The 24,296-nt window shown below is 33.1% G+C and overlaps 1 protein-coding gene across 4 annotated transcripts in view; it reads left to right on the top strand.

The window, feature by feature from the left end:
• The window catches only part of LOC138710529 (transmembrane protein 268), a 92,146-nt gene that overhangs the window by 34,930 nt on the left and 32,920 nt on the right, over nucleotides 1–24,296 (top strand). For 3 of the 4 annotated variants that reach the window (XM_069841495.1, XM_069841494.1, XM_069841491.1), the window contains exon 7: nucleotides 419–605. In XM_069841495.1, coding sequence (XP_069697596.1) covers nucleotides 419–605 — 187 coding nt within the window. Of the gene's footprint in view, nucleotides 1–418; nucleotides 7,327–24,296 lie in introns of those variants that run through there. The other variant, XM_069841492.1, reaches the window with a different exon arrangement.

Raw genomic sequence — 24,296 nt, forward strand, 5'->3', positions numbered from 1 at the left:
TATCTTCATGCCCCATTTTCAATCATCCATCGTCAACTCTGCCTACAAATCATATTCTTTCTTGACAGCCTTAATTAGTTTTGCAACTGCTTCAAATATCTTATTTCCTTCTCGTGTTTAGAAAAAAAAAAGCAGATTTTCCATTAAGATTTCGAAAAACATAATATGCTTTCAAACGGAACTAATTAACATTGCATTCTAGGCGCTATACTGATCAAAGCAATACAACCAATGGGAAGGGCTTCAGACACGTGCATTTGTTTACATGCAGTGTCTTCTGTATGGAATGAAGATTAAAAGCTGCCTCGTCTTGTCCCTGCATTAGTAGCGCTAACACTTTGCATTTGATTATGATGGTACTTGTCTGCCCAGTAGACAGTGGCTCACTCAGGTGGTGGGTGTTGTCTGTGTTGCACAGGAACGTGCTGAGATGGTTTTCCTTCGCTACTCCCAACGCTGGGCTAAAGAATATGTGCGCAGGCATCTGGAGCTGTCAGTGGACGGTGCGGAGCGTGGAGGCTTCTCCATGGCACCCCCCCGTCACTGCATCTCTGCCCGCTGTCCTTGTCAGTTCATAGAGGAGCACCTCAAGTATAAACCCCGAGGCAAGTGTTCCATCAAAGACTACTTCCTGCTACCCAACTTCAATTTCAAGTGAAGGAACTTACCTTCCTCATTGTGGCTGTGGTTATACCTTTGTTTTCTCTCTTTTTCTAGTCTTTATGTATAATATAACAATATATTGGGGCTTTGGGCTAAAGAACATTTGCACTGTCCTCCTACCATGTAAGTGCATCACATGTGGTTGCTTGTGCAGTATCCAGTGTAAATGGGACAATAACAAATGCAAAGGAATCAGGCACGAGAAGAAGGGTTTTTATATTATCTGCTGATCTTGTTTCTTTGAGACACTCTGTTCATGCTGATTGGTCCACCACATAGCCAATCATTGTGCGTAGACTGTTGGAAATAGCAAGAAACTGTCCTTATATTTCATAGTATTCTTTACTTACTAATTTATTGTGGTTTGTTTTATTTTTATTTGATCATACTCCCACTTTTTTTTTTCTGTACGTTTATAATTTATTTTATTGTGTGCACTTTTCCTCTGTAATTAATTAAAACATGTCGGTTCTAAACTGGATAATTTAAGTTGTGATATTTTTTTCTTCAAAATAATTAAATTTTGAACAGTATGGTTTTAAAACTAATCTCATCTTAGAGATTCGATTGAATAATTTCTGTCCAAATATTTAACAAGACTTTCATGAATTCAGAATGAGTAGAACTCGTTTTGTATTAGAACATAATGTCAAAATTTACCAAATCTGGAATTGTCCGATTTTGAAATTAGAAGCCTCAGTTTTTATCATTGACCAAATCTGAATTTGGTAAAGGGTGGTCATTGGTAATATAATAAGCTTGTAATTTGAGGTGTCCTATTATTCTGGGTACTTTTCTTTATAAATAAGAGAAATGCCATTTTTTTGTCACCTAAGCTTCTGCCTGACAATGAACATATTGCTTTGGTAGTTGGGTTACTTTTACATAACATACAGGATTTCTTTTTATTACTAAAGTATTCTTCGCAGCTAGTATTGTTAAACATTAATTTCTATTAGAGAAGAAGCTCCCTGTTATAACATTGGCAATTCAGTTTTCAAGGCAACCATTTAGATACACATACTTTTTATTGTACCTGACTACTAATGGCAAAACTAGGTTTTTGTTTTGCATCAGGTGTTAGATGAAATGAAATATAACTGCACAGTGAAGGTGCGTATATAGCTAATGTACATATTACTTTACTGTTATGTACAGTGAAACATCTAGTTATGATGAGTGAAATCAGTTGGTTATTGTAGTTGACTGTGTAGGTTGTGTGAACATGAATAATGTACTTAAAAGAATAACAGATTAATGTTCGTAATATGTTTAGAGGTGATATGAAATACTTTTCTAAGCATATGGCTTAGTTGTCAATAATGTGGTTAGTGTGGAAATATGTGTGATCATTTCAGAATTTTGTCTGTTAGCAGTATGAAATATTCATTTTTGAAGTTTTTTTTTTCCTTAGTTTTAATTTTAAAGTAGTGGTTTCCAAAATTTTCAATTACAACAGAGTTGTTGGTGATGTTAACCAACGAATATAAGATATGTAGTCGAACCTCGATATCTCGAGATACAATGGGTGTTAAAAGTGGTCTTGGTCGGAAGATACATCAGCTTACCTAAAGTTCGAGATACAGAGAATGAACTTATTCACCATATTGATATCTGTATAATAGCACATTAATCAATTGATTTTTACTGGCATTTTTGTTATTTTAACCTCAAGAAAATATTTCAACAACAAAATGCGATGAATTCTATGTGATTGTATTAATTGTAATAATGAAAAGGAACAAAATTAATGTCTAAATATAACAATGTATATTCTTACTAATATTAATACATTTTAATACTCTTATTCTGCTCCTTGTTGCTATAAAAACCGAACTTTTGTTGTAAATTCGTTTCTGTGAATGTCAACATTACTATGTATATCTTATTTGCTCTATACCAGCATTCTTTCCTTTTTTTTCAAATCTTTCTCTTTTGCTTCTTAGTGGACCTCTCTTAAAAGGAGGATTTCTTTGAATGTATTTATCTGCATTTCTTGTGGTACCTTTCAAGATTGCTACTGACTTTCAGTGAGCAGCATCAACATTTTTGTAAACCTTCATGCAATTTTGACCACATAGCCTACTTAGAGTTATATAATTATTTCTCTTCAAGGGATGATGATGTTTCGAAATATAGAGAACTTCGAGTAATAAAGAAATAGGTAAAACTTTGGTGACCTTAACAGTAACTAAGGAAATTAATTAACATATGTCATTTTTGCTTAAGTTACCAGCACTGTTGCCCTTGGAAGTGTACTGCTGCTAATCATATGGAGGGAAAATATTCCATTTTTATTATTATTTTGGTTCATGATAGAATAATAAATTTTACTTCATTTTTATTGTATTTTTGGTCCATGGAAAATACTCTTTTTTAAAGAAAATACTCGTCTTTAATACAAATAAGACCTAATGTATTGTACACTTTAACCTATAGCACGGTGAAGGTCAATGAAATTTTACGAAAAATGTTACTGTCTTTGACTAGTTTCTGCAACTTTGAAAAAAGTGTCTAATGGCTCTACTATGAACTCACCCACTTCATTGTTGTTGCGGGTCAAAGGAAACTTTTGTTCCTACTGGCAATGAAAACATTTCATTCACCAGTGATGCTACTGATATTATGAGTAATTAAAACTCGCTGAACAGCAGATACTGCACAAACTGATTGATAGATCATAAAAAGTGACAGTGGATTTATGAAATTCCTTGGGATTGTATGAAACGTCTTTATTCTTGGTATGTAATTTTTCGGTTAAGTAAGGATGAATTTAAGGATTAAATAAATACTACCACAGGCAGGATGAGTACACTCTATCCAATAATTAGATAATAAGACGAGATTGGTGAAGCACATTCTTGGTATGTAATTTTTAGGTTAAGTAAGGATGGATTTAAGGATTAAATAAATACTACCACAGGCAGGATGAGTACACCCTAATCCAGTAATTAGATAATAAGACGAGATTGGTGAAGCACATTCTTGGTATGTAATTTTTAGGTTAGGTAAGAATGAGTTTAAGGGTTAAATAAATAATACAGTAGAACTCCAATTATCCGTCACCCTATTAACCATTTGTCGGATTATCAGACCTTTTCTTCTAGCTCCTATTTTTTTTTTCTTTGCAGAAATATGAAGTGCTGTATGTTATGTTTCTACGCAGTTTTTCTACAGAGAGTTAATACAATCCTTTATTCTTAGCCTACACAGTAATATGTGGTAGGAATGCTTTGCTGTTGGAAACAGAAACAGTTACTTGTAAAATAGTCACTACCAGCTTCCAAAGAAATTACCTCAAGAACTTCCACAAACCTGTGCATCATTCGAGTGGCTGTACTGTATAACTTCTATGCAAAATGTCCTCCATATGTGTCAAAAGAAAACATATTGTGTTAATTATCGAAAAAAAAAAATACAAATAATTGAGAGGTTTGAGGAAGGAGAAACTGTGGTTAATGTTGCTTCAGAGTAGGAGATTGGCATTACAACTGTATGTGATTTAATAAAAGAAATAGGATAAAGTGTATAAAGTATGTATATCTATAACATGAGACTTCTACTATTCTTATCTTTTCGGAAACAATAATCAACCATCAATCCTTAGCATTCAAGAACCTTCATTGACAACCGAACTTTTAATGAACATAGCACGTTAAACACAAGCCCATGAAGGAAATTACGAGATTATAAGTCAAAGTAGGCTATCATGCACATAATTTATGAAAATATTTTATAGTACGGATTATCCGATTTTTTCAATTAACAGTTCAGTCCACCTCCTTCATTACCATGGATAATAGAGGTTCTACTGTATTACCACAGGCAGGATGAGTACACCCTATCCAATAATTAGATAATGGGACGAGATTGGTGAAGGACATTAAATAGAGAATGGAGCGAGATGAACTGTGTGGAAAACCACAAGGCACGAACTTCATCTTACATTTATTTTTTTATGGTACCACAAGTGATGTCAGATTAAACCTTTCGTGTCGAAACGTTACAGTTTTTCTTACTTGTAGGTTATATACTGATGTTAAAATCAATACTCCTCTTGTTTCTTTACTCCTAACTTTCTACAACCCTAAAACTGCAGTTTTTAGTCACTGACAATAAATATTTAGTGTAAAATAATTATTTCGAGATATCGAGAACTCTAATAACGGAAGTTCGACTGTTTTTTGTGTGATAATTTATTTCTTTTGTTTAACATAAATACTGTGTACAAACTTACTGCAAAAGAAGCGAAAGTAATGTTCAAAGTACTTATTTCATTACGAAATTTGGAGTTGGGAGCCACTGACTTTTGAATGGATTAATAATCTAATTTTTGTTGTAACTTTATTTTATGTAAAGGTGTAATGTTCTTTTATACTTCTGTATCACTTATGCATTTACAATGATTTGTACTTACTTGGATATTGTTAGTGTATTACATATTCCGTCCATTGCTTCAAGGAAAGTTTCATGAAATCTGACCTACTTCACAGTATTGACATATTTTTACACATTAAGGTAACTGTCTCATAAACAGTCCTGTTTCTACATTATTTCTTAGTATTTAGACAGTATACATACCTGCCAATGCTCGAGTACTTGTTAGTAATGAGTGTGTAGAATTTTGCGTTATTATTCACACTCATATTCCCGAGAGAGTAAAAGTGCACTTTGCCTCAGAGAGAGCTCCCATTTGCATTAGAGATTAGTAACTTTTTGACATTATAGTATGATTTCATCATTCATGTACAGTGGCGGCTTTTTTACCTTTGGACTAGTTAGGGCCCAAAAAAGAAGATATTTAAAAAAAATAATAATCAAAGGTAAATAGCTCACCTATAACTTATGGTTTTGGCAGGCCTAACTCCTTTGCGAAAAGTCTGTCCTCATAGCATAGAACTTAATTTAGTAAATATTTTACTTAATTTTGAACCACAACACTTATTATCAATCACTTTGAAAATAGATTTTCACTCATAACTGATTAAAAAAACTATATTGTTGATCTCTCGATTGATATAATTGATCATTCATGTTAATTAAAATTAGATGTCACGTCGTCACTTAATAGTAAAACTCGACTTCACTCAGAGTATCTCACAAAAAAACTGGCTAAGGAAACATGCAATGTCCTGTTCTTTCTTAAATTGGTGGCAAATCTTTATGACCAGGACTGGACTGACAACTTCGAAATTTCTTTTCACACCCCTGCCATGCCATGCTTTAAAAAATTTGTTGAAATACTTATGCTGTTCGATAGCACTGTCTGCCGGAGGGTTTACATACTAGGGAAACTATTCTAAACATTTTATTTTGGCACAGTGTAGATAGTGGCACCATTGGGTGGTAAATAGTGGTACTTTTTGAAGTTTTAGTTTTTTAAAGTTCTCAGCACATTACTTCTGTGACCGAGTACTAGCATTTAGTGTCTCCACCACCCGCACGAGATGAGTATTCATTGTAAAACGATGTTGACAGTTTGCAGTGGAAATGTGACCACACAATGTTGCCATATTGCTACAAGTGTCAGTCATGAATCGATAGTAAAGGAAAGAAGGTTCAAATGAAAAAATTCAAAACTAAATAAAATCTGGTCAGTTTACAACTGGGAGGACACGTGACCATGTGACCTTATGGGAGAGCCGCTGCTGTTCATGTATATTCGAATTGAACTTCAGTCACTACTACGGAATTGAGAACTGCTTTAATTTGGTGTCATTCCATTTATGCTGTAATCTTCACTTAAAATTTAAATACTGTAAAATGGGGCGAATAGGGATGCAGGGGGTGAATAGGGATGAAGTTTTATTATTTTTTATTTCTTTGTGTCACTCATTATGAATGAAAACATAAACACTCTTATTGTTATATTTAATCTTTGACACAAAGAAATAAAAAATAATAAAACTTCATCCCTATTCACCACCTGCATTCCTATTCACCCCATTTTACGGATATAGTTTTTTCTTATTATATTTTCTCATAGTTAAGGTTTATATGAATGTTTTTGTATTATAAAAGTTATTGAAATTATGGATCTGTAATGATGGTGATGGTGTCCTAGTCTTCTAGTTAGAAAATACTAGATTTAAAACCAGTCAGTCAATATGTATTAGTATTTTTCTCTTGCTCTGATACGGAGAATATTGTTTTATTAATCAGAGTTCATGACATGTGAAACATCTCTTTTTGTAGGCATAAAATCTTCTTAATGGATTTGTACATTGTAAATTATAAGTTTCAGAAACAAATCTTTTCATTTTTGGGCAAATAGAGATCATAAATTCATTCACAGCATAATCAGTGATTGTGAACAGACTGTAATTTAAATACTTCCTAACTTGGGCAGCTATTATGAAAAACATTTACATTAAGGATATTAAGGTAGATATTTCCTGGTAGGTGTGCAAAGCAATTCATGTCAAGAATTAAAGTGTATTTGAAAACCAAGCATCTTTGAAATTAACATCACTTTTTATATGCATAATGTGAAGAATTAGATGAATATATATTTGAAGGCTACTGTATCTGAAATGTTTCAACAAAACATATATATTCATGAAGAGTGATGTTTTGTATATTGTATACAAGATAAATCATTGTATTTTGTATGTTTTAACATATAACTTTTTGAAATATACTTATTCAATAATTTTATGGTCACAGATTGCAGTTTATTAACAAAATATTCTACTAGCATTAGGTGTTAACTAATTTATTTCTTTTCCAGAAAAGACTTCTATACTTATTATCAGTAATCAAGGAATTTTTGAGTGTTATATAGATAGGTATTTACCAAACTAAAATTCACTCTGATAAATTCATACTCAGATATTACCTGTCATTTTTTCTGTACATCAGTGATGTATTCAAATGAATATTTTGTATATTTATTCTTAAATTGGGAATGAGTGCTTACCTAAAATTGGTGATGAAGGAATTTTCACCATACATGTTTCGGGAATAGTATTCAGAATGATATGCAAGAGAAGCAGAAGTTATTATACCTATATACCAAAGCTCTATTCAAAGGTAAAGGTATCCTTCCTTCAAATATCATTAAGGCATATAGAGGACAGTTGGAGATTGAGCTCCTCCATGCTTTCATGACCTCAGGATTGAAACAATGTGGTGTGGTCAGCACCACTATCCAACAGACTCCTGTGAAAGACACAGTACTCAATTTGACAGGAGGTTCAATGAACCCCTGGGTCATTATGGAAATTTTGGTATAGTTCAACTTCCATACAATAAAAATCTATATAACAATAAACCATGTTGCAGTGATAAATTTTATCAATCTTGGAATATTTCTTATATTTTTAATATGTTTTATCCACCATCACAATGACGGTAAAATTTTGTAGAAACCCCAATGAAATGATAAAATCATTATATTAATTTTTTTAATTTACTTGGTTTTCATGTTCAGTATTTCACTTCTCACGTGGTATTGCCCTCTTAAAGATTTTTCCTCGTTATTTCGCCTACCCTCTTTCATACTTCTTTTAACTGATCTTGGCATTCTGTGCAAGGAGTGTGTTACAATAGAACTCTACTTGCTTCAAGGGCGTACAATCCTTAACAGGATTTGCTTTCATGGTTTCTGCCACTAGCACCTTTTACATTCGTGTGTTAGTTGATGATGGCAGATGTAACACGAAGACAAGTTAGTGTGGAGGCTATATTAGCTGCATTTAGTGATTCAGATAAGAGGATGAAGCAGACTGAAGTGGCTAAAAAGTATGGGCTAAAGAAATGCAAGGAAATGGAGGACTGTGTCGCAAGTAGTAAAATTAATCCTAAACGTAAGTGTTTGAAAACTGTGACAGCAGAAGACGTTGACATTGCTACCTTAAAGTGGTTTAATGAAATGAGAGCACTTAACATTGTTATAACAGGCATCTATTGTGTGTCAAAATGCTCCTAATTTTGCCAGTGTACTTGATTCGAACTTCGAAGCAAGCAACAGTTGGCTACAATGTTTTAAAGACAGATATGGGATTGCTTTCATTAAAGTGGTAGCAGGAGAAGATAAATCAAATAGGGTAATCAAATGGGAAGTATATGTTATTTCATAATATGTAATGTTACTATATTCTCTTTCAGAATATAAATTTGGGCAAACTTTCTTATCCCCTCAATACAACAGTAACCCTGATACAATGATATAATTTATCTAGTCCTGAGAAAATTGTTGTAGCAAGATTTGACTGTGTTGAGTAAAATCCTTCCACCATCCGTGATTGAACCTGAGTTCTATTTGCGTGTCCTATTTCCCTATTTCTAACACAGATGAATATGCAGAATTGCTTTGCTAATTAAAACATACACTTATTAAAAAGTGTTCTCAAAAAGTTCAGTTTTAAATCGTCTAATGCAGTGATGACAAACTTGAGCTCTTTGTGCAAGAGCACTCTTCACTGCACGTGAACAGTATCTAAAAACAAATCATCTCACTCAATGTCTGAGGGCTGCTCACAGCGTGTTTATTACTTGTGTGTTCGTTATTCACTGTGCTAATCAGTATAGTTCATATAATACTTACATATATTTCTTCTCCCACATGTTGCTGCTACAAAGACGAAACTCGAACTGTGTGTTCAAAATGTTTTGGATACATGGGTGCGAGCAATAACACATAGAACTCCTCATCTCTTATCACTAGTAATGTGGATTATGTGCATTATAAAGTAATATTGCTATGATTCCTGCACACAGCTTGCTTGCTTGCTTGCTGTGCCAACACAATGCTTTGTGAGAGCAGTTGAGTTGGTCACCACTAATCTAGTGAATGAGTGAAATTGACAAGCATATTTTATGTTCTTGGAATAAGTGCACTGCACTGTTTGAGAAATGCTGATCTAGACCATCATTTGTTAACCAAATTCCCTGTTGATGATGTTCGTTTTTAGTTATATACAGAAAAAAATTGTACTGAGATTCAGCCTTTGCACAATTAATTTTAATCATAATGTATTATTAAAAATGTTTAAATGGAGTGATTGCATGGTGAATGTGGACATACTGCTATGTCAGACATTCCTGTTTTATGAAGAAATAAAATAGCATAAAGAAAACATTCTTAGATAAAAGGTGACATTATGTGACATTTTAGTTTCTCATTTTGATCGTCTAGCTATATGAAATTATGTATCCATTATTTATGGCAAGGATTTGTAGTTTGATATTTACGAAACAACCAACTTAAACCTGGAAAGTACTCAGTGGAATTTCAGAAAAGGTTCACTTTTACGAAATGAGATGTTTAAAGTAGGCCTAATCTGTTATAAGCAAGCTTAATATTGGATTATGTAATGTGTTAAATACGATTTTATCCTGCAGTAGTAAGTGGTGATGAAAATACAACATTTGAGACCAAAATGTTCAAGTTATCAGATACGACTCTATCAATTATTACTTTTTAAAGACATGGTGATACTAGATGAGAGATTGCCATGATTGTCATCTAGGCTTTTGATGGAAATGAAGTTTCTTATGCTTTTTTATGTAGATTATTTAAGTGGGTACCTATTCGGGAAACATGTCCATTATCGTTTCTGTAATACTTTATGCAAATCTGCTCCTTAGTAGTGGACGAATACAACCCGAAACATTGCATAAAGGATACAAATATAATACCTCTTAATAATACATCATGTATAATGAATCTTTGATTTATTTCATACATATTATAACCTACAATCAACTAAACCCATACAATCACACAGCCACCAACCACTTAAATATTCCATGAAATTATAGGGATTCTATGAATCCCCTGCCATCTCTTTAAGTCGACTTTCTTTTTACATTTTCAAAATAGGCCATGCTTAAAAGAAAGATAACAAAAAATAGTGTCATGTCATAACATAGGTATGAACATTTTCACAGTGTTCAACATGATGCGAGATTTTGGGAATAAATTATTTTAAAAGTACAGTGGCTACTGTCTCCACACTCCTTCCCCCCCATCACAAATCAATATTTTATATTAAACTATTTAAGTAATCATAATCAAAATGTAATAATTCTTACTTACTGGCTTTTAAGGAACCCGGAGGTTCATTGCCGCCCTCACATAAGCCCGCCATTGGTCCCTATCCTGAGCAAGATTAATCCAGTCTCTACCATCATATCCCACCTCCCTCAAATCCATTTTAATATTATCTTCCCACCTACGTCTCGGCCTCACCAAAGGTTTTTTTTCCCCTCCGGCCTCCCAACTAACACTCTATATGCATTTCTGGATTCGCCCATACGTGCTACATGTCCTGCCCATCTCAAACGTCTGGATTTTATGTTCCTAATTATGTCAGGTGAGGTATACAATGTGTGCAGCTCTGCATTGTGTAACTTTCTCCATTCTCCTGTAACTTCATCCCTCTTAGCCCCAAATATTTTCCTAAGAACCTTATTCTCAAACACCCTTAACCTATGTTCCTCTCTCAAAGTGAGAGTCCAAGTTTCACAACTATACAGAACAACCGGTAATATAACTGTTCTATAAATTCTAACTTTCAGATTTTTTGACAGAAGACTAGATGACAAAAGCTTCTCAACTGAATAATAACACGCATTTCCCATATTTATTCTGCGTTTAATTTCCTCCCGAGTGTCATTTATATTTGTTACTGTTGCTCCAAGATATTTGAATTTTTCCACCTCTTCGAAGGATAAATCTCCCAATTTTTATAGTTCCATTTCGTACAATATTCTGGTCACGAGACATAATCATATACTTTGTCTTTTCGGGACTTACTTCCAACCCTATGTCGACCTGGTTGGCGAGTTGGTATAGTGCTGGCCTTCTATGCCCAAGGTTGCGGGTTCGATCCCAGGCCATGTTGATGGCATTTAAATGGGCTTAAATGCGACATGCTCATATCAGTAGATTTACTGGCATGTAAAAGAACTCCTGCGGGACAAAATTTCGGCACTTTCAGCGACGCTGATATAACCTCTGCAGTTGCGAATGTCGTTAAATAAAACATATTTATTTTTCCAACCCTATCGCTTTACTTGCTTCAAGTAGAATTTCCGCGTTTTCCCTAATCGTTTGTGGATTTTCTCCTAACATATTCACGTCATCTGCATAGACAAGAAGCTGATGTAACCCGTTCAACTCCAAGCCCTGTCTATTATCCTGAACTTTCCTAATGGCATATTCTAGAGCGAAGTTAAAAAGTTAAAAAGTGCATCTCCCTGCTTTAGCCTGCAGTAATGTAATAATATTATTATTAAAAATTAATAAATTTAAAGAAAATCAATGTAAAAATAGTAAATACTGGTATTCACGAGAATATCCTAAAGAACAGGAATAAACACCAGAATAATATATTTCATGTTCTCTATAAAAATATAAATATGAAGTATAAGCAGCAATAAAAAAAAGATAAAACATTGAAGGTATATATAGTTAAACTTGATTAACCTACTAAACTATTTAATATAATTAAGGTGTGGCAGCAATGTTGCAAGATCTTAATAAGAATCACCATATAGTAGTCATTTCGGATATAAATCCTATTAAACCTTTATTAATTAATAAACCTCGTCAACCTAAGCCAGAAATGAGACACTGAATGTGCAGTTATGTGCGTGGATTGCTGGTCTGTGCGGACTGCATCATTCAAGTGTTGATCTTACCAGTTCTTAGCTGAAGGGGTGTACAATAATCTATTCTGTGCTTCTAGTATTGGATTAAATAGGCATTTGGACATTATAAACACACTTACCAGACACTTATCAGTGTCTATATTTGATAATTGTAATACAAGAAACATTAGACTTACTCAGTTATACTTCACAAAGTAGTGTTTTGTAAAGCATAATGTATTAACATGATTTTTATATATAGTATTTGAAGAAAAAAAATATTGCAGTAATTTCGAAACAACAAAACACGAACACAGTATTTCATTTTACGTAGAAGGTACTAATTGTTTTAAAGTAATAGACCTTATTCTTTCATTGTTCGTCAAGCATTATTATTTATTGGGACCATTGGTACACAAATATTGAAGAAAATATTATACTTCCAATTAATTACAAGCATTGGACATTGTGAAGTTTTTTACACAGAAATCATTTTCTTGCTGTATGTCAATATAAATTAACATTAATATTAATAAACAATATAAATTAAGCTTAGAATTTAAATTCACATATAATTTATTTGGAAAACTTTGAAAGCAAGTATCGACAAATTGTGAGCGTTACTGAAAGAAATTAAAAGTGTCGTTCACAAGCTGTGAAGCGATGACATTCTCTTTATGTCAGATTTAAAGATTTATTAATGTAAGTATATTAACATAATATAGTGACGTGAGATGGAAAATTTGCCATTATATATTTTTCCAGAAAATTTTTCCACCTTGCAAATAGTTGCTTTCTTCGCTCCTTACAACCTAAGAGCCTCACATGTATTCCTTACTATATTCTCATCACTTAACAGCTTATGAAATGGAAGTCGTAAGTCGTCTAACCTTTGATGGCTGTGTTACTACGGACTCCAAAACAAGGTCATTGTTAAGTTTGTTTTGCCATGAGAGTACTGATTAAAAAATAAGTACTGGCAAATATCATATTTTGAGAACTTCAGTAATCTGATCTAAACTGTCACAAGACTATTACCTCGACATGGGCTGATGAAAGCCTTTCATTTTAAAATAATTATTATTGGCTGAGAAAAACATTATAACAATTATGTTACATCATTCGTAATTTCTCTTCTTCGTTATATCTGTGAAATACTCACTTTATTTTTCATAATGCATTCACAGTCACAGCTCAATCAGCACCATTACTGATCTGTGTTACTGAAACAAAAGCTGATCTGTTACTGCAGGTACTGTATTGCCCTGACGCGCTCCCGTCGAAGCCGATTTACTCCCTCCAGTAGGGGAATAGGAACTGCACATCGCACAGAGACAACTGCACAATGTGCAGGGTTTTGGAATGCCTGACCTAAATGCTCATAAGATATATTAACTAATTAAAATAAACCACAAGAACATTAACCATGAGCAGTTATTAAAACATAAGATCCACAAAATCTCCAGTAACTTTAAGTTATTAACCCTCTAATAATAATTGAAGACCTCAGGGGAAAACATAATGCGCCATTTTCCCCTTTTTCAGGAGAGCAATTTTAAAGTTGAAAACTCTCTCAAACAGATCCATGTAATCCAGTCTGTTTTGTTTTTTGGTTTTATGGTTAAGTATGTGTTGTTGTAATCCTGTGAAACATTGAAATAATTTTCTTATTCATAACATGAGTTATATCTTAGTTTTGTTAGGAAAGTGTCCTGGACTTATCAGCTTTTTTCCTCGTATATAATCATTTTTATCTCTTACTCTTCAACATTTATCAGGTAACTTTATTTAGCCTGATTTCAGTGAAATTCAGTAGAGCTGGAGTATTATCTGAGGATACCTTAATGACATTATCATTTATTTTTTATTATATAACTGGATATTAGCATAGTTCTCAATCAATGGCACATCATCATTATTTAAGCCTATGAAGTAGTGAAACTGAAATAGATCAACCAATCACAGAACACTTTCAGATCTTTTAAATACTTGTACACATCCCTGGAAATCTTCAGTAGCTCTGTTTGGGCAGACAGAGGAAAGAAATGCATAAAATTTATTTTCTGATACTAGAAACTTGTCTATTTTAGATTTACCACAGGGGTCCCAGATTATAGTCAGTTCCTCCACTACTGATTCAAGAAAATGAGTGACAAATTGATGAATGAATAAAGATACTTAACCACTTCCCTTTTTGGCTAGTTTCATCATATATGTAAAAGTAACTCGTCCCCATAGACAAAATACTGATACACTGATATTGAACATGTACACTGAAAGTTGAAGCTTGTAATATACATAATTTGTTGTGATGTTTGGGCACAGGAAGTTCTTGCAGAAGCCTATATAAATTGCTTATTTCAAAGGAGTTTTCGTGCATCTTCTCTTGCTGTTATAAACATTTCTGCTACATTTTCAAGTGCATATTCTACTTCTAGTTTCTCAATTTTCTTCAAAACTTTACTTGTAACCTCTTTCCAGTTTGGTGCAATACTGTAATGATCAAGTTTGATTTTATCAAGTAATTACTTGCCACAACAACTACAAATATCGCTCCTAGAATAGCCAAAGCTCATGTTAAACACAGACCTGTAACTCTCATAGGAGACTTCGAGCTCACAACATTAATTTTGTGCTTGTATATATGAATAGTACATTTCTGCACTTTTTAACTCTTCAGGAAGGCAAGCTCCGTTAGTTTTCTAAGACTGTAATGGCTGTGGTCGTGTATAGTAGCCAATGTTTCCTCCTTTATGGGTGGGGGCAGTTTCTTTTTATTCCTTTTCGAATTTCCTTTGTGTACACATTCACTGCTTTCCAGGGTCATGGGATTGAAATCTGGTTTCCTTTTAAACATCTTTAATTCTGCAAATGATGCAGACCATTGTATGCTAAGCCATGAGCTGATTCATCTTGTAGGTCTTCTGACTGTTCACTGTGATGCCTAAACATCCACAATCACACAAAACGCTGTAAAAATGTAACACTAACTTGAGTTTGCTGATCAGTGACAATAAAAACAAAGTAATCACTCTTAAAAGTCATGGATACAGCAATATTCCACATAACCTTGACACCAATTCACCAAATTTGAAGTATAATGCCAGTTGTAGCCAGCGTATGACAAGAAAACTAGGTGCTTTTGATGAACTTACCGATTTCTTATTCTGTTGCACCTGGACTTGTCAAGTTATTCCCCTGTACAGTCATATTTCAAATCCCTACATATTCTGACTCTTCAATTTTTTCCCCAGTTCAATTATACCACCTAAAAATACTCACATTCAGCCGTCAGATGGCATCATAATCCTAAAATTAACAAAAATGGATTTATCATGTTTTCCCCCTATGGTCTTCAATTCCTGTATGAGCCACAAAAGAATAAGCAATTAAAGACGTTAAATCAGTTTGATGTATGGTAGCTAAACTTAGAGTTATAACACTAAATAATCTAATAGAAATTCAGATATAATTAAATACAGAGAAAGTTAATAAAGTTATAAATATACACAACAATCCATATCTACCAAGCTTCAATAATACATCAGTTAAAATTATTGAACCCGAAACTGGAGCTTCAACATGAGCTTTAGGTAATCGCAGATGCATTAAGAATATTGGAATTTTAACTAAAAATGCTGAAAGGACGTTTAATTTTCTTCACAGTTAAATTTTCGAACATGAGTATATTTGATTATAAATATACACAACAATCCATATCTACCAAGCTTCAATAATACATCAGTTAAAATTATTGAACCCGAAACTGGAGCTTCAACATGAGCTTTAGGTAATCGCAGATGCATTAAGAATATTGGAATTTTAACTAAAAATGCTGAAAGGACGTTTAATTTTCTTCACAGTTAAATTTTCGAACATGAGTATATTTGATGCAGTGTGTGCAGTATTACAGTTCAAGGATATGAGCAAACAGGATGGTCCACTAAACTTTGCAACCACTTACATTTTCCACATATGTCGATTTGTTAATATGTTGTTTTATAGATAAGCACACGAAGGGATATACAAAATTATATCCTATGAATTGATTGAATGACCGAAAAACATACTACACATTTCCCGAAGTATTAACGAAATTGTAACATCAGTGCAGTGATTGTTTACATGTATTTATTTTGTTAGATGATTATACTTCTTCTTTTTCTATGGCACTATGGCCCTTTCAGTATAAACTTGGCTTCTTATGATTGTATTTAACTAAAAGAATTATATTTTTATTGCTTATAAATCAATTTCGTGATAATATTTTTACTTCCTCATCAAAGATAACATTGTGATGCTGCAAAAAAGAATCGATTTTGAGATATGTGCGGACACATTTTCTAGCATCCCTGATACTAACAAATGGTTTGCCATGTCTGTCTCTTTGTACAGAGATTTTTCTAAACTGTTGAACTGATTAGGTTCATGTTCAGTGTATACAAGTCAGTTGATATGGGATGAAGTATTTATTTTGTTGGTTATACTTCTTCTTTTTCTATGGCACTATGGTCCTTTTAGTATAACCTAGGCCTCTTTATGATTGTATTTAACTAAAGGAATTACATTTTTATTGTTTATAACTCAATTTCGTGATAATATTTTTACTTCCTCATCAAAGATAATGTTGTGATGCTGCAAAAAAAAAATCAATTTTGAGATATGTGCGGAAATACACATTTTCCAGCATCCCTGATACTAACAAGTGGTTTGGCCTTGTACAGAAACTTCTTCTAAACTGTTTAACAGGTAAGATTCATATTCAGTGTATACAAGTCAGTTGATATGGGATGAAGTATATTTTATGTAATAATTTTTAATAAAAAATTAATGAGTGTTATTTGAAATCAGAACCATGCACTGATGCTCAACTTCAAGGACCATCATAAGATTTTTTAAATAATCTTTTATATTACTCAGAATAAAGTAATAAATGAGGCAATAACTTAGTATCTGTGGACAGCTTCAAATACTTGGAGTGTACTATAAATAGTAACATGAGCTGCTACCAGAAAGTCAGGAGGAGGATAACAATGGCAAAGGAAGCTTTTAATAGAAAAAGAAGTATCTTCTGGGGATCTCTGGAAAAATAACTAAGAAAGACCAGTGAAATGCTTTGTGTGGAGTGTAGCATTGTATAGGGCAGAAACATGGACATTGTGATGAATAGAAGAGGAATGACTGGAAGCTTTCGAAATGTGGATGAAGAGAAGAATGGTGCGTGTGAAATGGACAGACAAAATAAGAAATGAAGCTGTGCTAGAAACAGTGAGTGAAGAAAAATAATGCTGGAACTATTCAGGAAGAGAAAAAGAAATTCACTGGGCCACTGACTGAGAAGAAACTGCCTTCTTAAGGGTGCACTGGAAAGAATGGTAAACGGTAGAAAAGTTCAGGGCAGAAGAATGTATCAGATGGTAGATAACATCGAGATATATGGATTGTATGTGGAGACAAAGAGAAAAACAGAAGAGGGAAGATTGGTGAATGAATGAATCAGCTTAGCATCGATAGGAAGATATTTGGTTAAGAGAAATTAATTATGATATACAGATTTATTTCTAATTTTCGTTGCGAATTGAGGTTAAGTTTTCAAAGTCTGAGGTCACAATGTAGGAGGGCATAGGTATATTCAAGAGAAGGGTAAAGCAGGATTTACCATCCAATTTTTGTAAATAGAAAAGCAACTTGGAAATCTAACAGTATACATACAGATATTGTAAGTAAATTTGTGAAAGTTAATTACGGATACTCACCTAAGCCTTGAAATTTATAAATTAAATAAAATGTCTTAATTTTAGGATTACAGAAGATGTCTTTTGTATGCAATTCAGGAAACGAAACTTCATTTTCATTTTTGAGTGCATATTATGCATGCATTTTACTAATAGTTCAAGGAAATAATCTGCAACATGATAAAGAAAGCATCAGAAATGAAATTTATATGAAAAACGGCAAAATATATATGGCAGGATCACAAACATTATCAAGACATTCATAGTGATTTAAAAAATGAATCCATTTTAACAAAAATTAATAAATACCAGACTAACTGGATATAACATGAACGGAGAATGAACAGGGACAGAATTCTGCAGTTAACTCTCAAATACAGACCATAGGGCAGAAGAAATCAAGGGCATCCTCTGAAGAGACTTCTGGATTATTGAGGCTCTGGAACAGGTTACATGGCCCAACTCCATGATAGTTTGATAATGATGATGATATGTTAAAGAATCTGAATAATTTTTGCGATATGTGTAATGATATAATAATTATAGGTGTTTGAAAATGGTTTAATTTTTTTAATTTAGCTATTTAAAATGCAAAATATGGTTTTACTTGGTTTTGTGTTTTGGTGCCATACCTCCCATCATTGTTACACACTTGGTCATGTAATGTACTGAATCTGTAACTGTAACCTCAATCTATTCGTGATCAATATGAAAAGTATTGTGTCCAGAATTCACACAGTTAACTCCATTCACTGACTCTAGTACTATGGAAACTCGTCCTGTTTTTTTTTTTTTCCTTTCAAATTGTCACACATTTGTTTTTAATGATTATTCTTTATGAATTGATTAGTAGGCCGATCTATTCGAACCCTTATTTAGGGCGGCTTTTGTTAATACAAATTATTTCTCTAATGGTACTGATGGCCTGAGTGATATGTTAAATATAGACTACAGCTTCCATTTTTGTCTGTGATTTCGTCACAAAACAGAAACACACCACTGTCTTTCAGTTCTTCCTTAAATTCATTCTTCCTCTTTCCTCCTAGTAGCAGTAAATAATGTCAAATTCTGTTGGTAGAAGGCAAATCGTCACTACCGTGAACATATTTTCACAATCATTCCTTCATTTTAAGATGATCGAATTTTTCAACAGAAATATTACATTTCAAAGGTGTCCAATATAAACAGAATTCTTCTTTCACTTTCTTATTTACTTTTTCATCGTTCGTAATTTTTCTTCTAATCTTTCTAATCTAGCTTATTTTTGTTTCTGGATTCTTGTCGCTTCAACTGCTTTTCCAACAGGCATTGCTTCAAGCTTATCTCCTACTATTGATATTGGATCCCTATGACCACCTATAGGTATTTATCCATTTAATCCATTACAAATTCCATTATTAAATACAGCTACTTTATTAGCATCAGGAGTTACTGTAACATGAGCCCTCATGGTCTCCTGGAAAATAATTATAATCAGGCACTACAAGGCTTATTCCAGTCCATCCTTTCATTGTTAATTAAATCGACGATAGCAATATTTACTGGTTAATATACTGCTAGACACTACAAACCCATACAATTTGAACTCTGCAGCTCGTTCTGTTAAACTTAGCTTACATTATAAATATTGAAAGAACAGGAATTGGTGTTATTTCGCAAATAGAATTTTTTCATTGAAAACAAATTTCGTTTTACTTCGCTATTTAGATTTGCAGTATATGAATGTATTTGGTATATACAAATAATGTTAGGCCTATACTCCATCCACCCAGGGATATATTTAGGCCCAGGCAGACTACACAGCTGCGTAGGATGGCAGATTACTAGCAGATAGCTATTACTGTTATTTTTTTAATTATATTTTTTAAATTTTATTCACAACTCTTTAAAAGAGTGCATGAACTTAAACACACAAAGAAAAGGACATGAATAACATTGGCAACAATCAATTCAAATTTAATCAACATTTGCCAACGGAAAAAGGACAGTTTTCCAATAATAGTGTCACAATGCGATCATAGCACTTTTTTTTCAATGTTATACCCTCTCACTGTGAGAGTCTCACGTGATAACATTAAAGAACTTACTGATATTATATTATGATACGTTAGGAAGGCAAATCTCATTGCTCGCAGTCATAAGCTTTGTGATGAGAAACGCCGCTAACTCTGTTATAAGAGTAACCAGTATCAACACTCAATAATGCCCATTCAGACTTGAATTCAAAGAAAATACCGCCAGCCATTGTAGCAGTCTGACGCTGGGCACTTCAGTTTAATTTGAAACGGTAAAGAGTGAAGTTGTTTTGTACCGAGGTGATTCACATTTTAATATTCATTATAATGAGTGTCGACCTGGTTGGTGAGTTGGTATAGCGCTGGCCTTCTATGCCCAAGGTTGCGGGTTTGATCCCAGGCCAGGTCGATGGCATTTAAGTGTGCTTAAATACGACAGGCTCATGTCAGTAGATTTACTGGCATGTAAAAGAACTCCTGCGGGACAAAATTCCTGCACATCCAGCGATACTGATATAACCTCTGCAGTTGCTAGCATCGTTAAATAAAATATAACATTTCTAACATTTATAATGAGTGACAATCGGAAAAAGTTAAGTAGTTGTCAATACCAGAAACACCTCTGATTGAGGTTCTGGCTGATATGTAAGTCTATCTCAGTACATCTCACTTGATATATGTCAGAGGAAGAACTGCATCTGAAATCTGATTAGTGTAGGCCTAAGAAAAAGTGCAAAAATAGATGTGCTATTTAAAAAACAAGCACAGCCAGCTTGTTCCAGTTCGAGTCCAGATACATCAGAGTGTAACAGTAGGTACCGAAATAGTGGCGTGTGTGGTATATCTGAGTCAGGCGTTTCCAATATTAGAAACAGTAATAACGCGGAATCAATTATTATTTCACTTGATCCAAATGACGCATATAGGGCGAAATAAGGAGCGGAAATATTTTTCTCTACTTAGAGGCGCCAAGTAGCTAGATTTGCCCCTGCATCCACCTAAATGCAACATGTAGTTTATCGCTAATAAAATTAACAAAAACAGAAGTCTCTGTATAATGAATGAGAAAGTATATGTGTGCACCCTTCATGACAATAATTTTTTTCTTAATCTTATCGAGTACAGTATGTGAAAAATAAATTTCAGCAACTTCAAATGTAATATTGCAATGGCAGTTACATTGATACAATGTAAATACATGGCATTACAGTTAGGTTGCATATAATTATAATGGAAACAAGCTTCATTAATACCATTGTATTGTTTGTTAAAAATGTGTATTTCTGTTTTAAATATAATTTCCTTGGTCACTTAAAGGATCATATGCATGTCTCTTGAAATGTTAAAATTTAATGTACCATGTTTGTTGGTGTATAGGCTGCACTTTTTCAAAAATAGATCTGAAAAACAGAGTGCGTCTTATATGCCAATAATCAGTTTGTGAACAAGTCAAAGCTTCGTGAGATGCTGTGAAAACTGAGACGTGGTTAAATCATTTAAGAAGTGTGACAGTAATATGCACTGGATGGTAGCATACAAAGTATAATTTATTGTATAAGGACTTCTCTGATTTAGAAGAGGTTTCAAGTGACACTCTGTTTAGCTCTAGAGATGAATTTCTGGGTTTTGACGAACATTGAAAGGTATTCTTTTCTAGTTAGATTAGGTCTGTGTTGAAAGTAGATATATGTATTACTTTATATTTTAAATACTGTAAATTTATTATACTATTCAGCGATAATTCGTTTCTCTCAAAAATGTGTCCACTAATCGCAAATACAATATATAAAATAACAAGTATCTTGATGTATTGATCTCTATGGAAAATATAATTTGTCACAATGCTGAATGGATCACATTGTATATTACTTTTCACGTTATCAGATTTTAGGCTTAAAGATGTGACCCCAAATAGTTCATTGTTGTGAACAGCACCCAGCTTCCTTCATGATGAGAACTGTTCACTGACAACATGCAACACAAATGTATACAGTAGACATCGTGAATAGTAAAAATTGTATATGGACTCACAACGTAAAATTCATAGTATTTGACTGTGTTGTCAGAAGTCTTAAATTTGAATTTTCATTTTAGAAATTAATTCTTCTGAGATGTCGAAAATTTAACTGAAAAAGAATTATACAGAGATAATACATTTTAATTCACTTTCATTACATTAGTATTGTTCGAAAGTAGACGATTTTGAGAAATTATTTCTTCTCAATTTGCAAAACTATTTCATATTTAAGTTAGGCTGATCAGATTTTTTTATGATCCAGCAGGGGGCATCGGCAATTTCAAGAAAAACCACAAACTCTTACCTAGTCACTCTCTGTTGGAAGTCTTTCACATAATATTGTATACACTGAACTCTAACACACATTTTACAAGTACTTGCCTGAGGAATGTATCTTTTTAAGGATATGTTCATTTCCATACAGCTTCACACTAAGTTCTTCACATGAGAAATGAAAGTTTGTTTTCACTTGTAACAAAGCTTTAACTGTTTCAACTTTCATTCTTGACTTTTGATCAGTCAAGACTGAGTTCATTGTGAAGAAAAGTGTTTCAACTGATGAATTACTGCCTGGAAGACACATGATCAATGACACCATTTTGAGAAGATTTTCAAATGGAATGGAATTTTTTTTAATGTTGAAAAACATCATACCACTTTTCACCTGTTGGTTTGTCACAAAATTCCTCATTTTTTTAACTACTCAAAAGATGAACGCTGCGGCAGTTCTAACGCTTCAGCACAATGCAAATACTAAGATGACCAAAGACAAAGATGCTATGTTCTTCTAAAAGAGTGCAAAATATCCCATACTGTGCTCGCTGGTTCTTTTGTTTGATACTGAGAACTGTTAAAAAATGTGCATGAATTGCAGCAGTTCCAGTAAAATGTTATTGAAACAAAATCAAAGCTTCTGGGGATAAAATTAATTTCCAGGGACAAAAAATGGGGACTTTTCTCCCCGGAGACAGCAACTCAAAACAGGGGACTGTCCCCGGAAATCGGGGATGTCTGGTCAGCTTAATTTAAGTAGGCCTAATAAATTATGAAGGCCAATATTGGCAGAATATTTCACAGTTAAATTATATCATTCTGTTGTTTTTACTTTTTAGATTATAATATTTGTTATATTTTTTTGCATTTACTTTGAATTCAACTTGGTTTAAAAAAATGTAATCAATGTAGTCAAAATTCTTATTATAGTTTTGATAGTTTGCTGTACTGTGCATATACACAGACAGACAAAAAATCTCCATTAGTTACAAGAGATATAAAAAAATGTATTTCCGTCAGTATTAAAGAATATAATTATTTTTCCATAAAATTTTCCTCGCCTCTTCATATGATATAAAAGTAACGAGTCTATTATAGGCAGATATTTTATATGTGATTAAGAGAACACATTCAGAAGGTCTGGAGATATTCTTCATGATTGGGCAACATGGTATATTATTATTATTATTATTATTATTATTATTATTATTATTATTATTATCTTCTTTTAAACAGAAGTATGGAAAAATAAAAATTGTGACATATGTCTTCTGATTTTTTTTTTTCAAATATAAAATGATCGTCCTAAACGAAAAAGAAAATGGCCATTTTTAAATATATATTTTCATCATGCGTAAGATACATACGGAGTGGAAGAAAACTTAATACTCTTCTTGATATAAATTACGTAATTATATGAAAATAATGAGGAACTTATTCTTATGCTCAACATTTAATGTCAAATTTTTTATTTTTTCGTAAAAATTAATGAACAACATGACAGTGTGAGAAATAATGACTTTTTTTTTTTTAGAACTTAATAACAGCATTTCGCGGTTTTTCTCCCCCCACCCCCTTCCCAAGGCCTATAGGGCATCAAGTGATTAGAGAATTGCAAAGAAGTAGGTCTTTCCAGAGTATGTCTTGATCCAAGACGATTTTTTTATGTTTACTCTGAATTTTATCGACGTTATTGCAGGAGTGAACGTAATGGGAGTGCCAATGTATTTATGCTAATTAATCCAGGAAAACAAGATCCACGAAAATCCTTCATCTGTGGCAACAATGTGAAGACGACACAAAGTTCGTGACTGACCTACCATTCTTATTATTTTATAAATTGGTACTGGTATATAACAATGTTTTCATTGTCTTATGTGTTTCTACATATTATTTGAAAATACTGGTAGTTTTTGTGATGAATATTTTAATGTAAACTTTAATAATGTCTTGAAACAAAATATTGATTGTAGGATAATATTAAATATTACATTC

The sequence above is a fragment of the Periplaneta americana genome, chromosome 12, assembly GCF_040183065.1.
Source record: "Periplaneta americana isolate PAMFEO1 chromosome 12, P.americana_PAMFEO1_priV1, whole genome shotgun sequence".
Lineage (NCBI taxonomy): Eukaryota > Metazoa > Arthropoda > Insecta > Blattodea > Blattidae > Periplaneta > Periplaneta americana.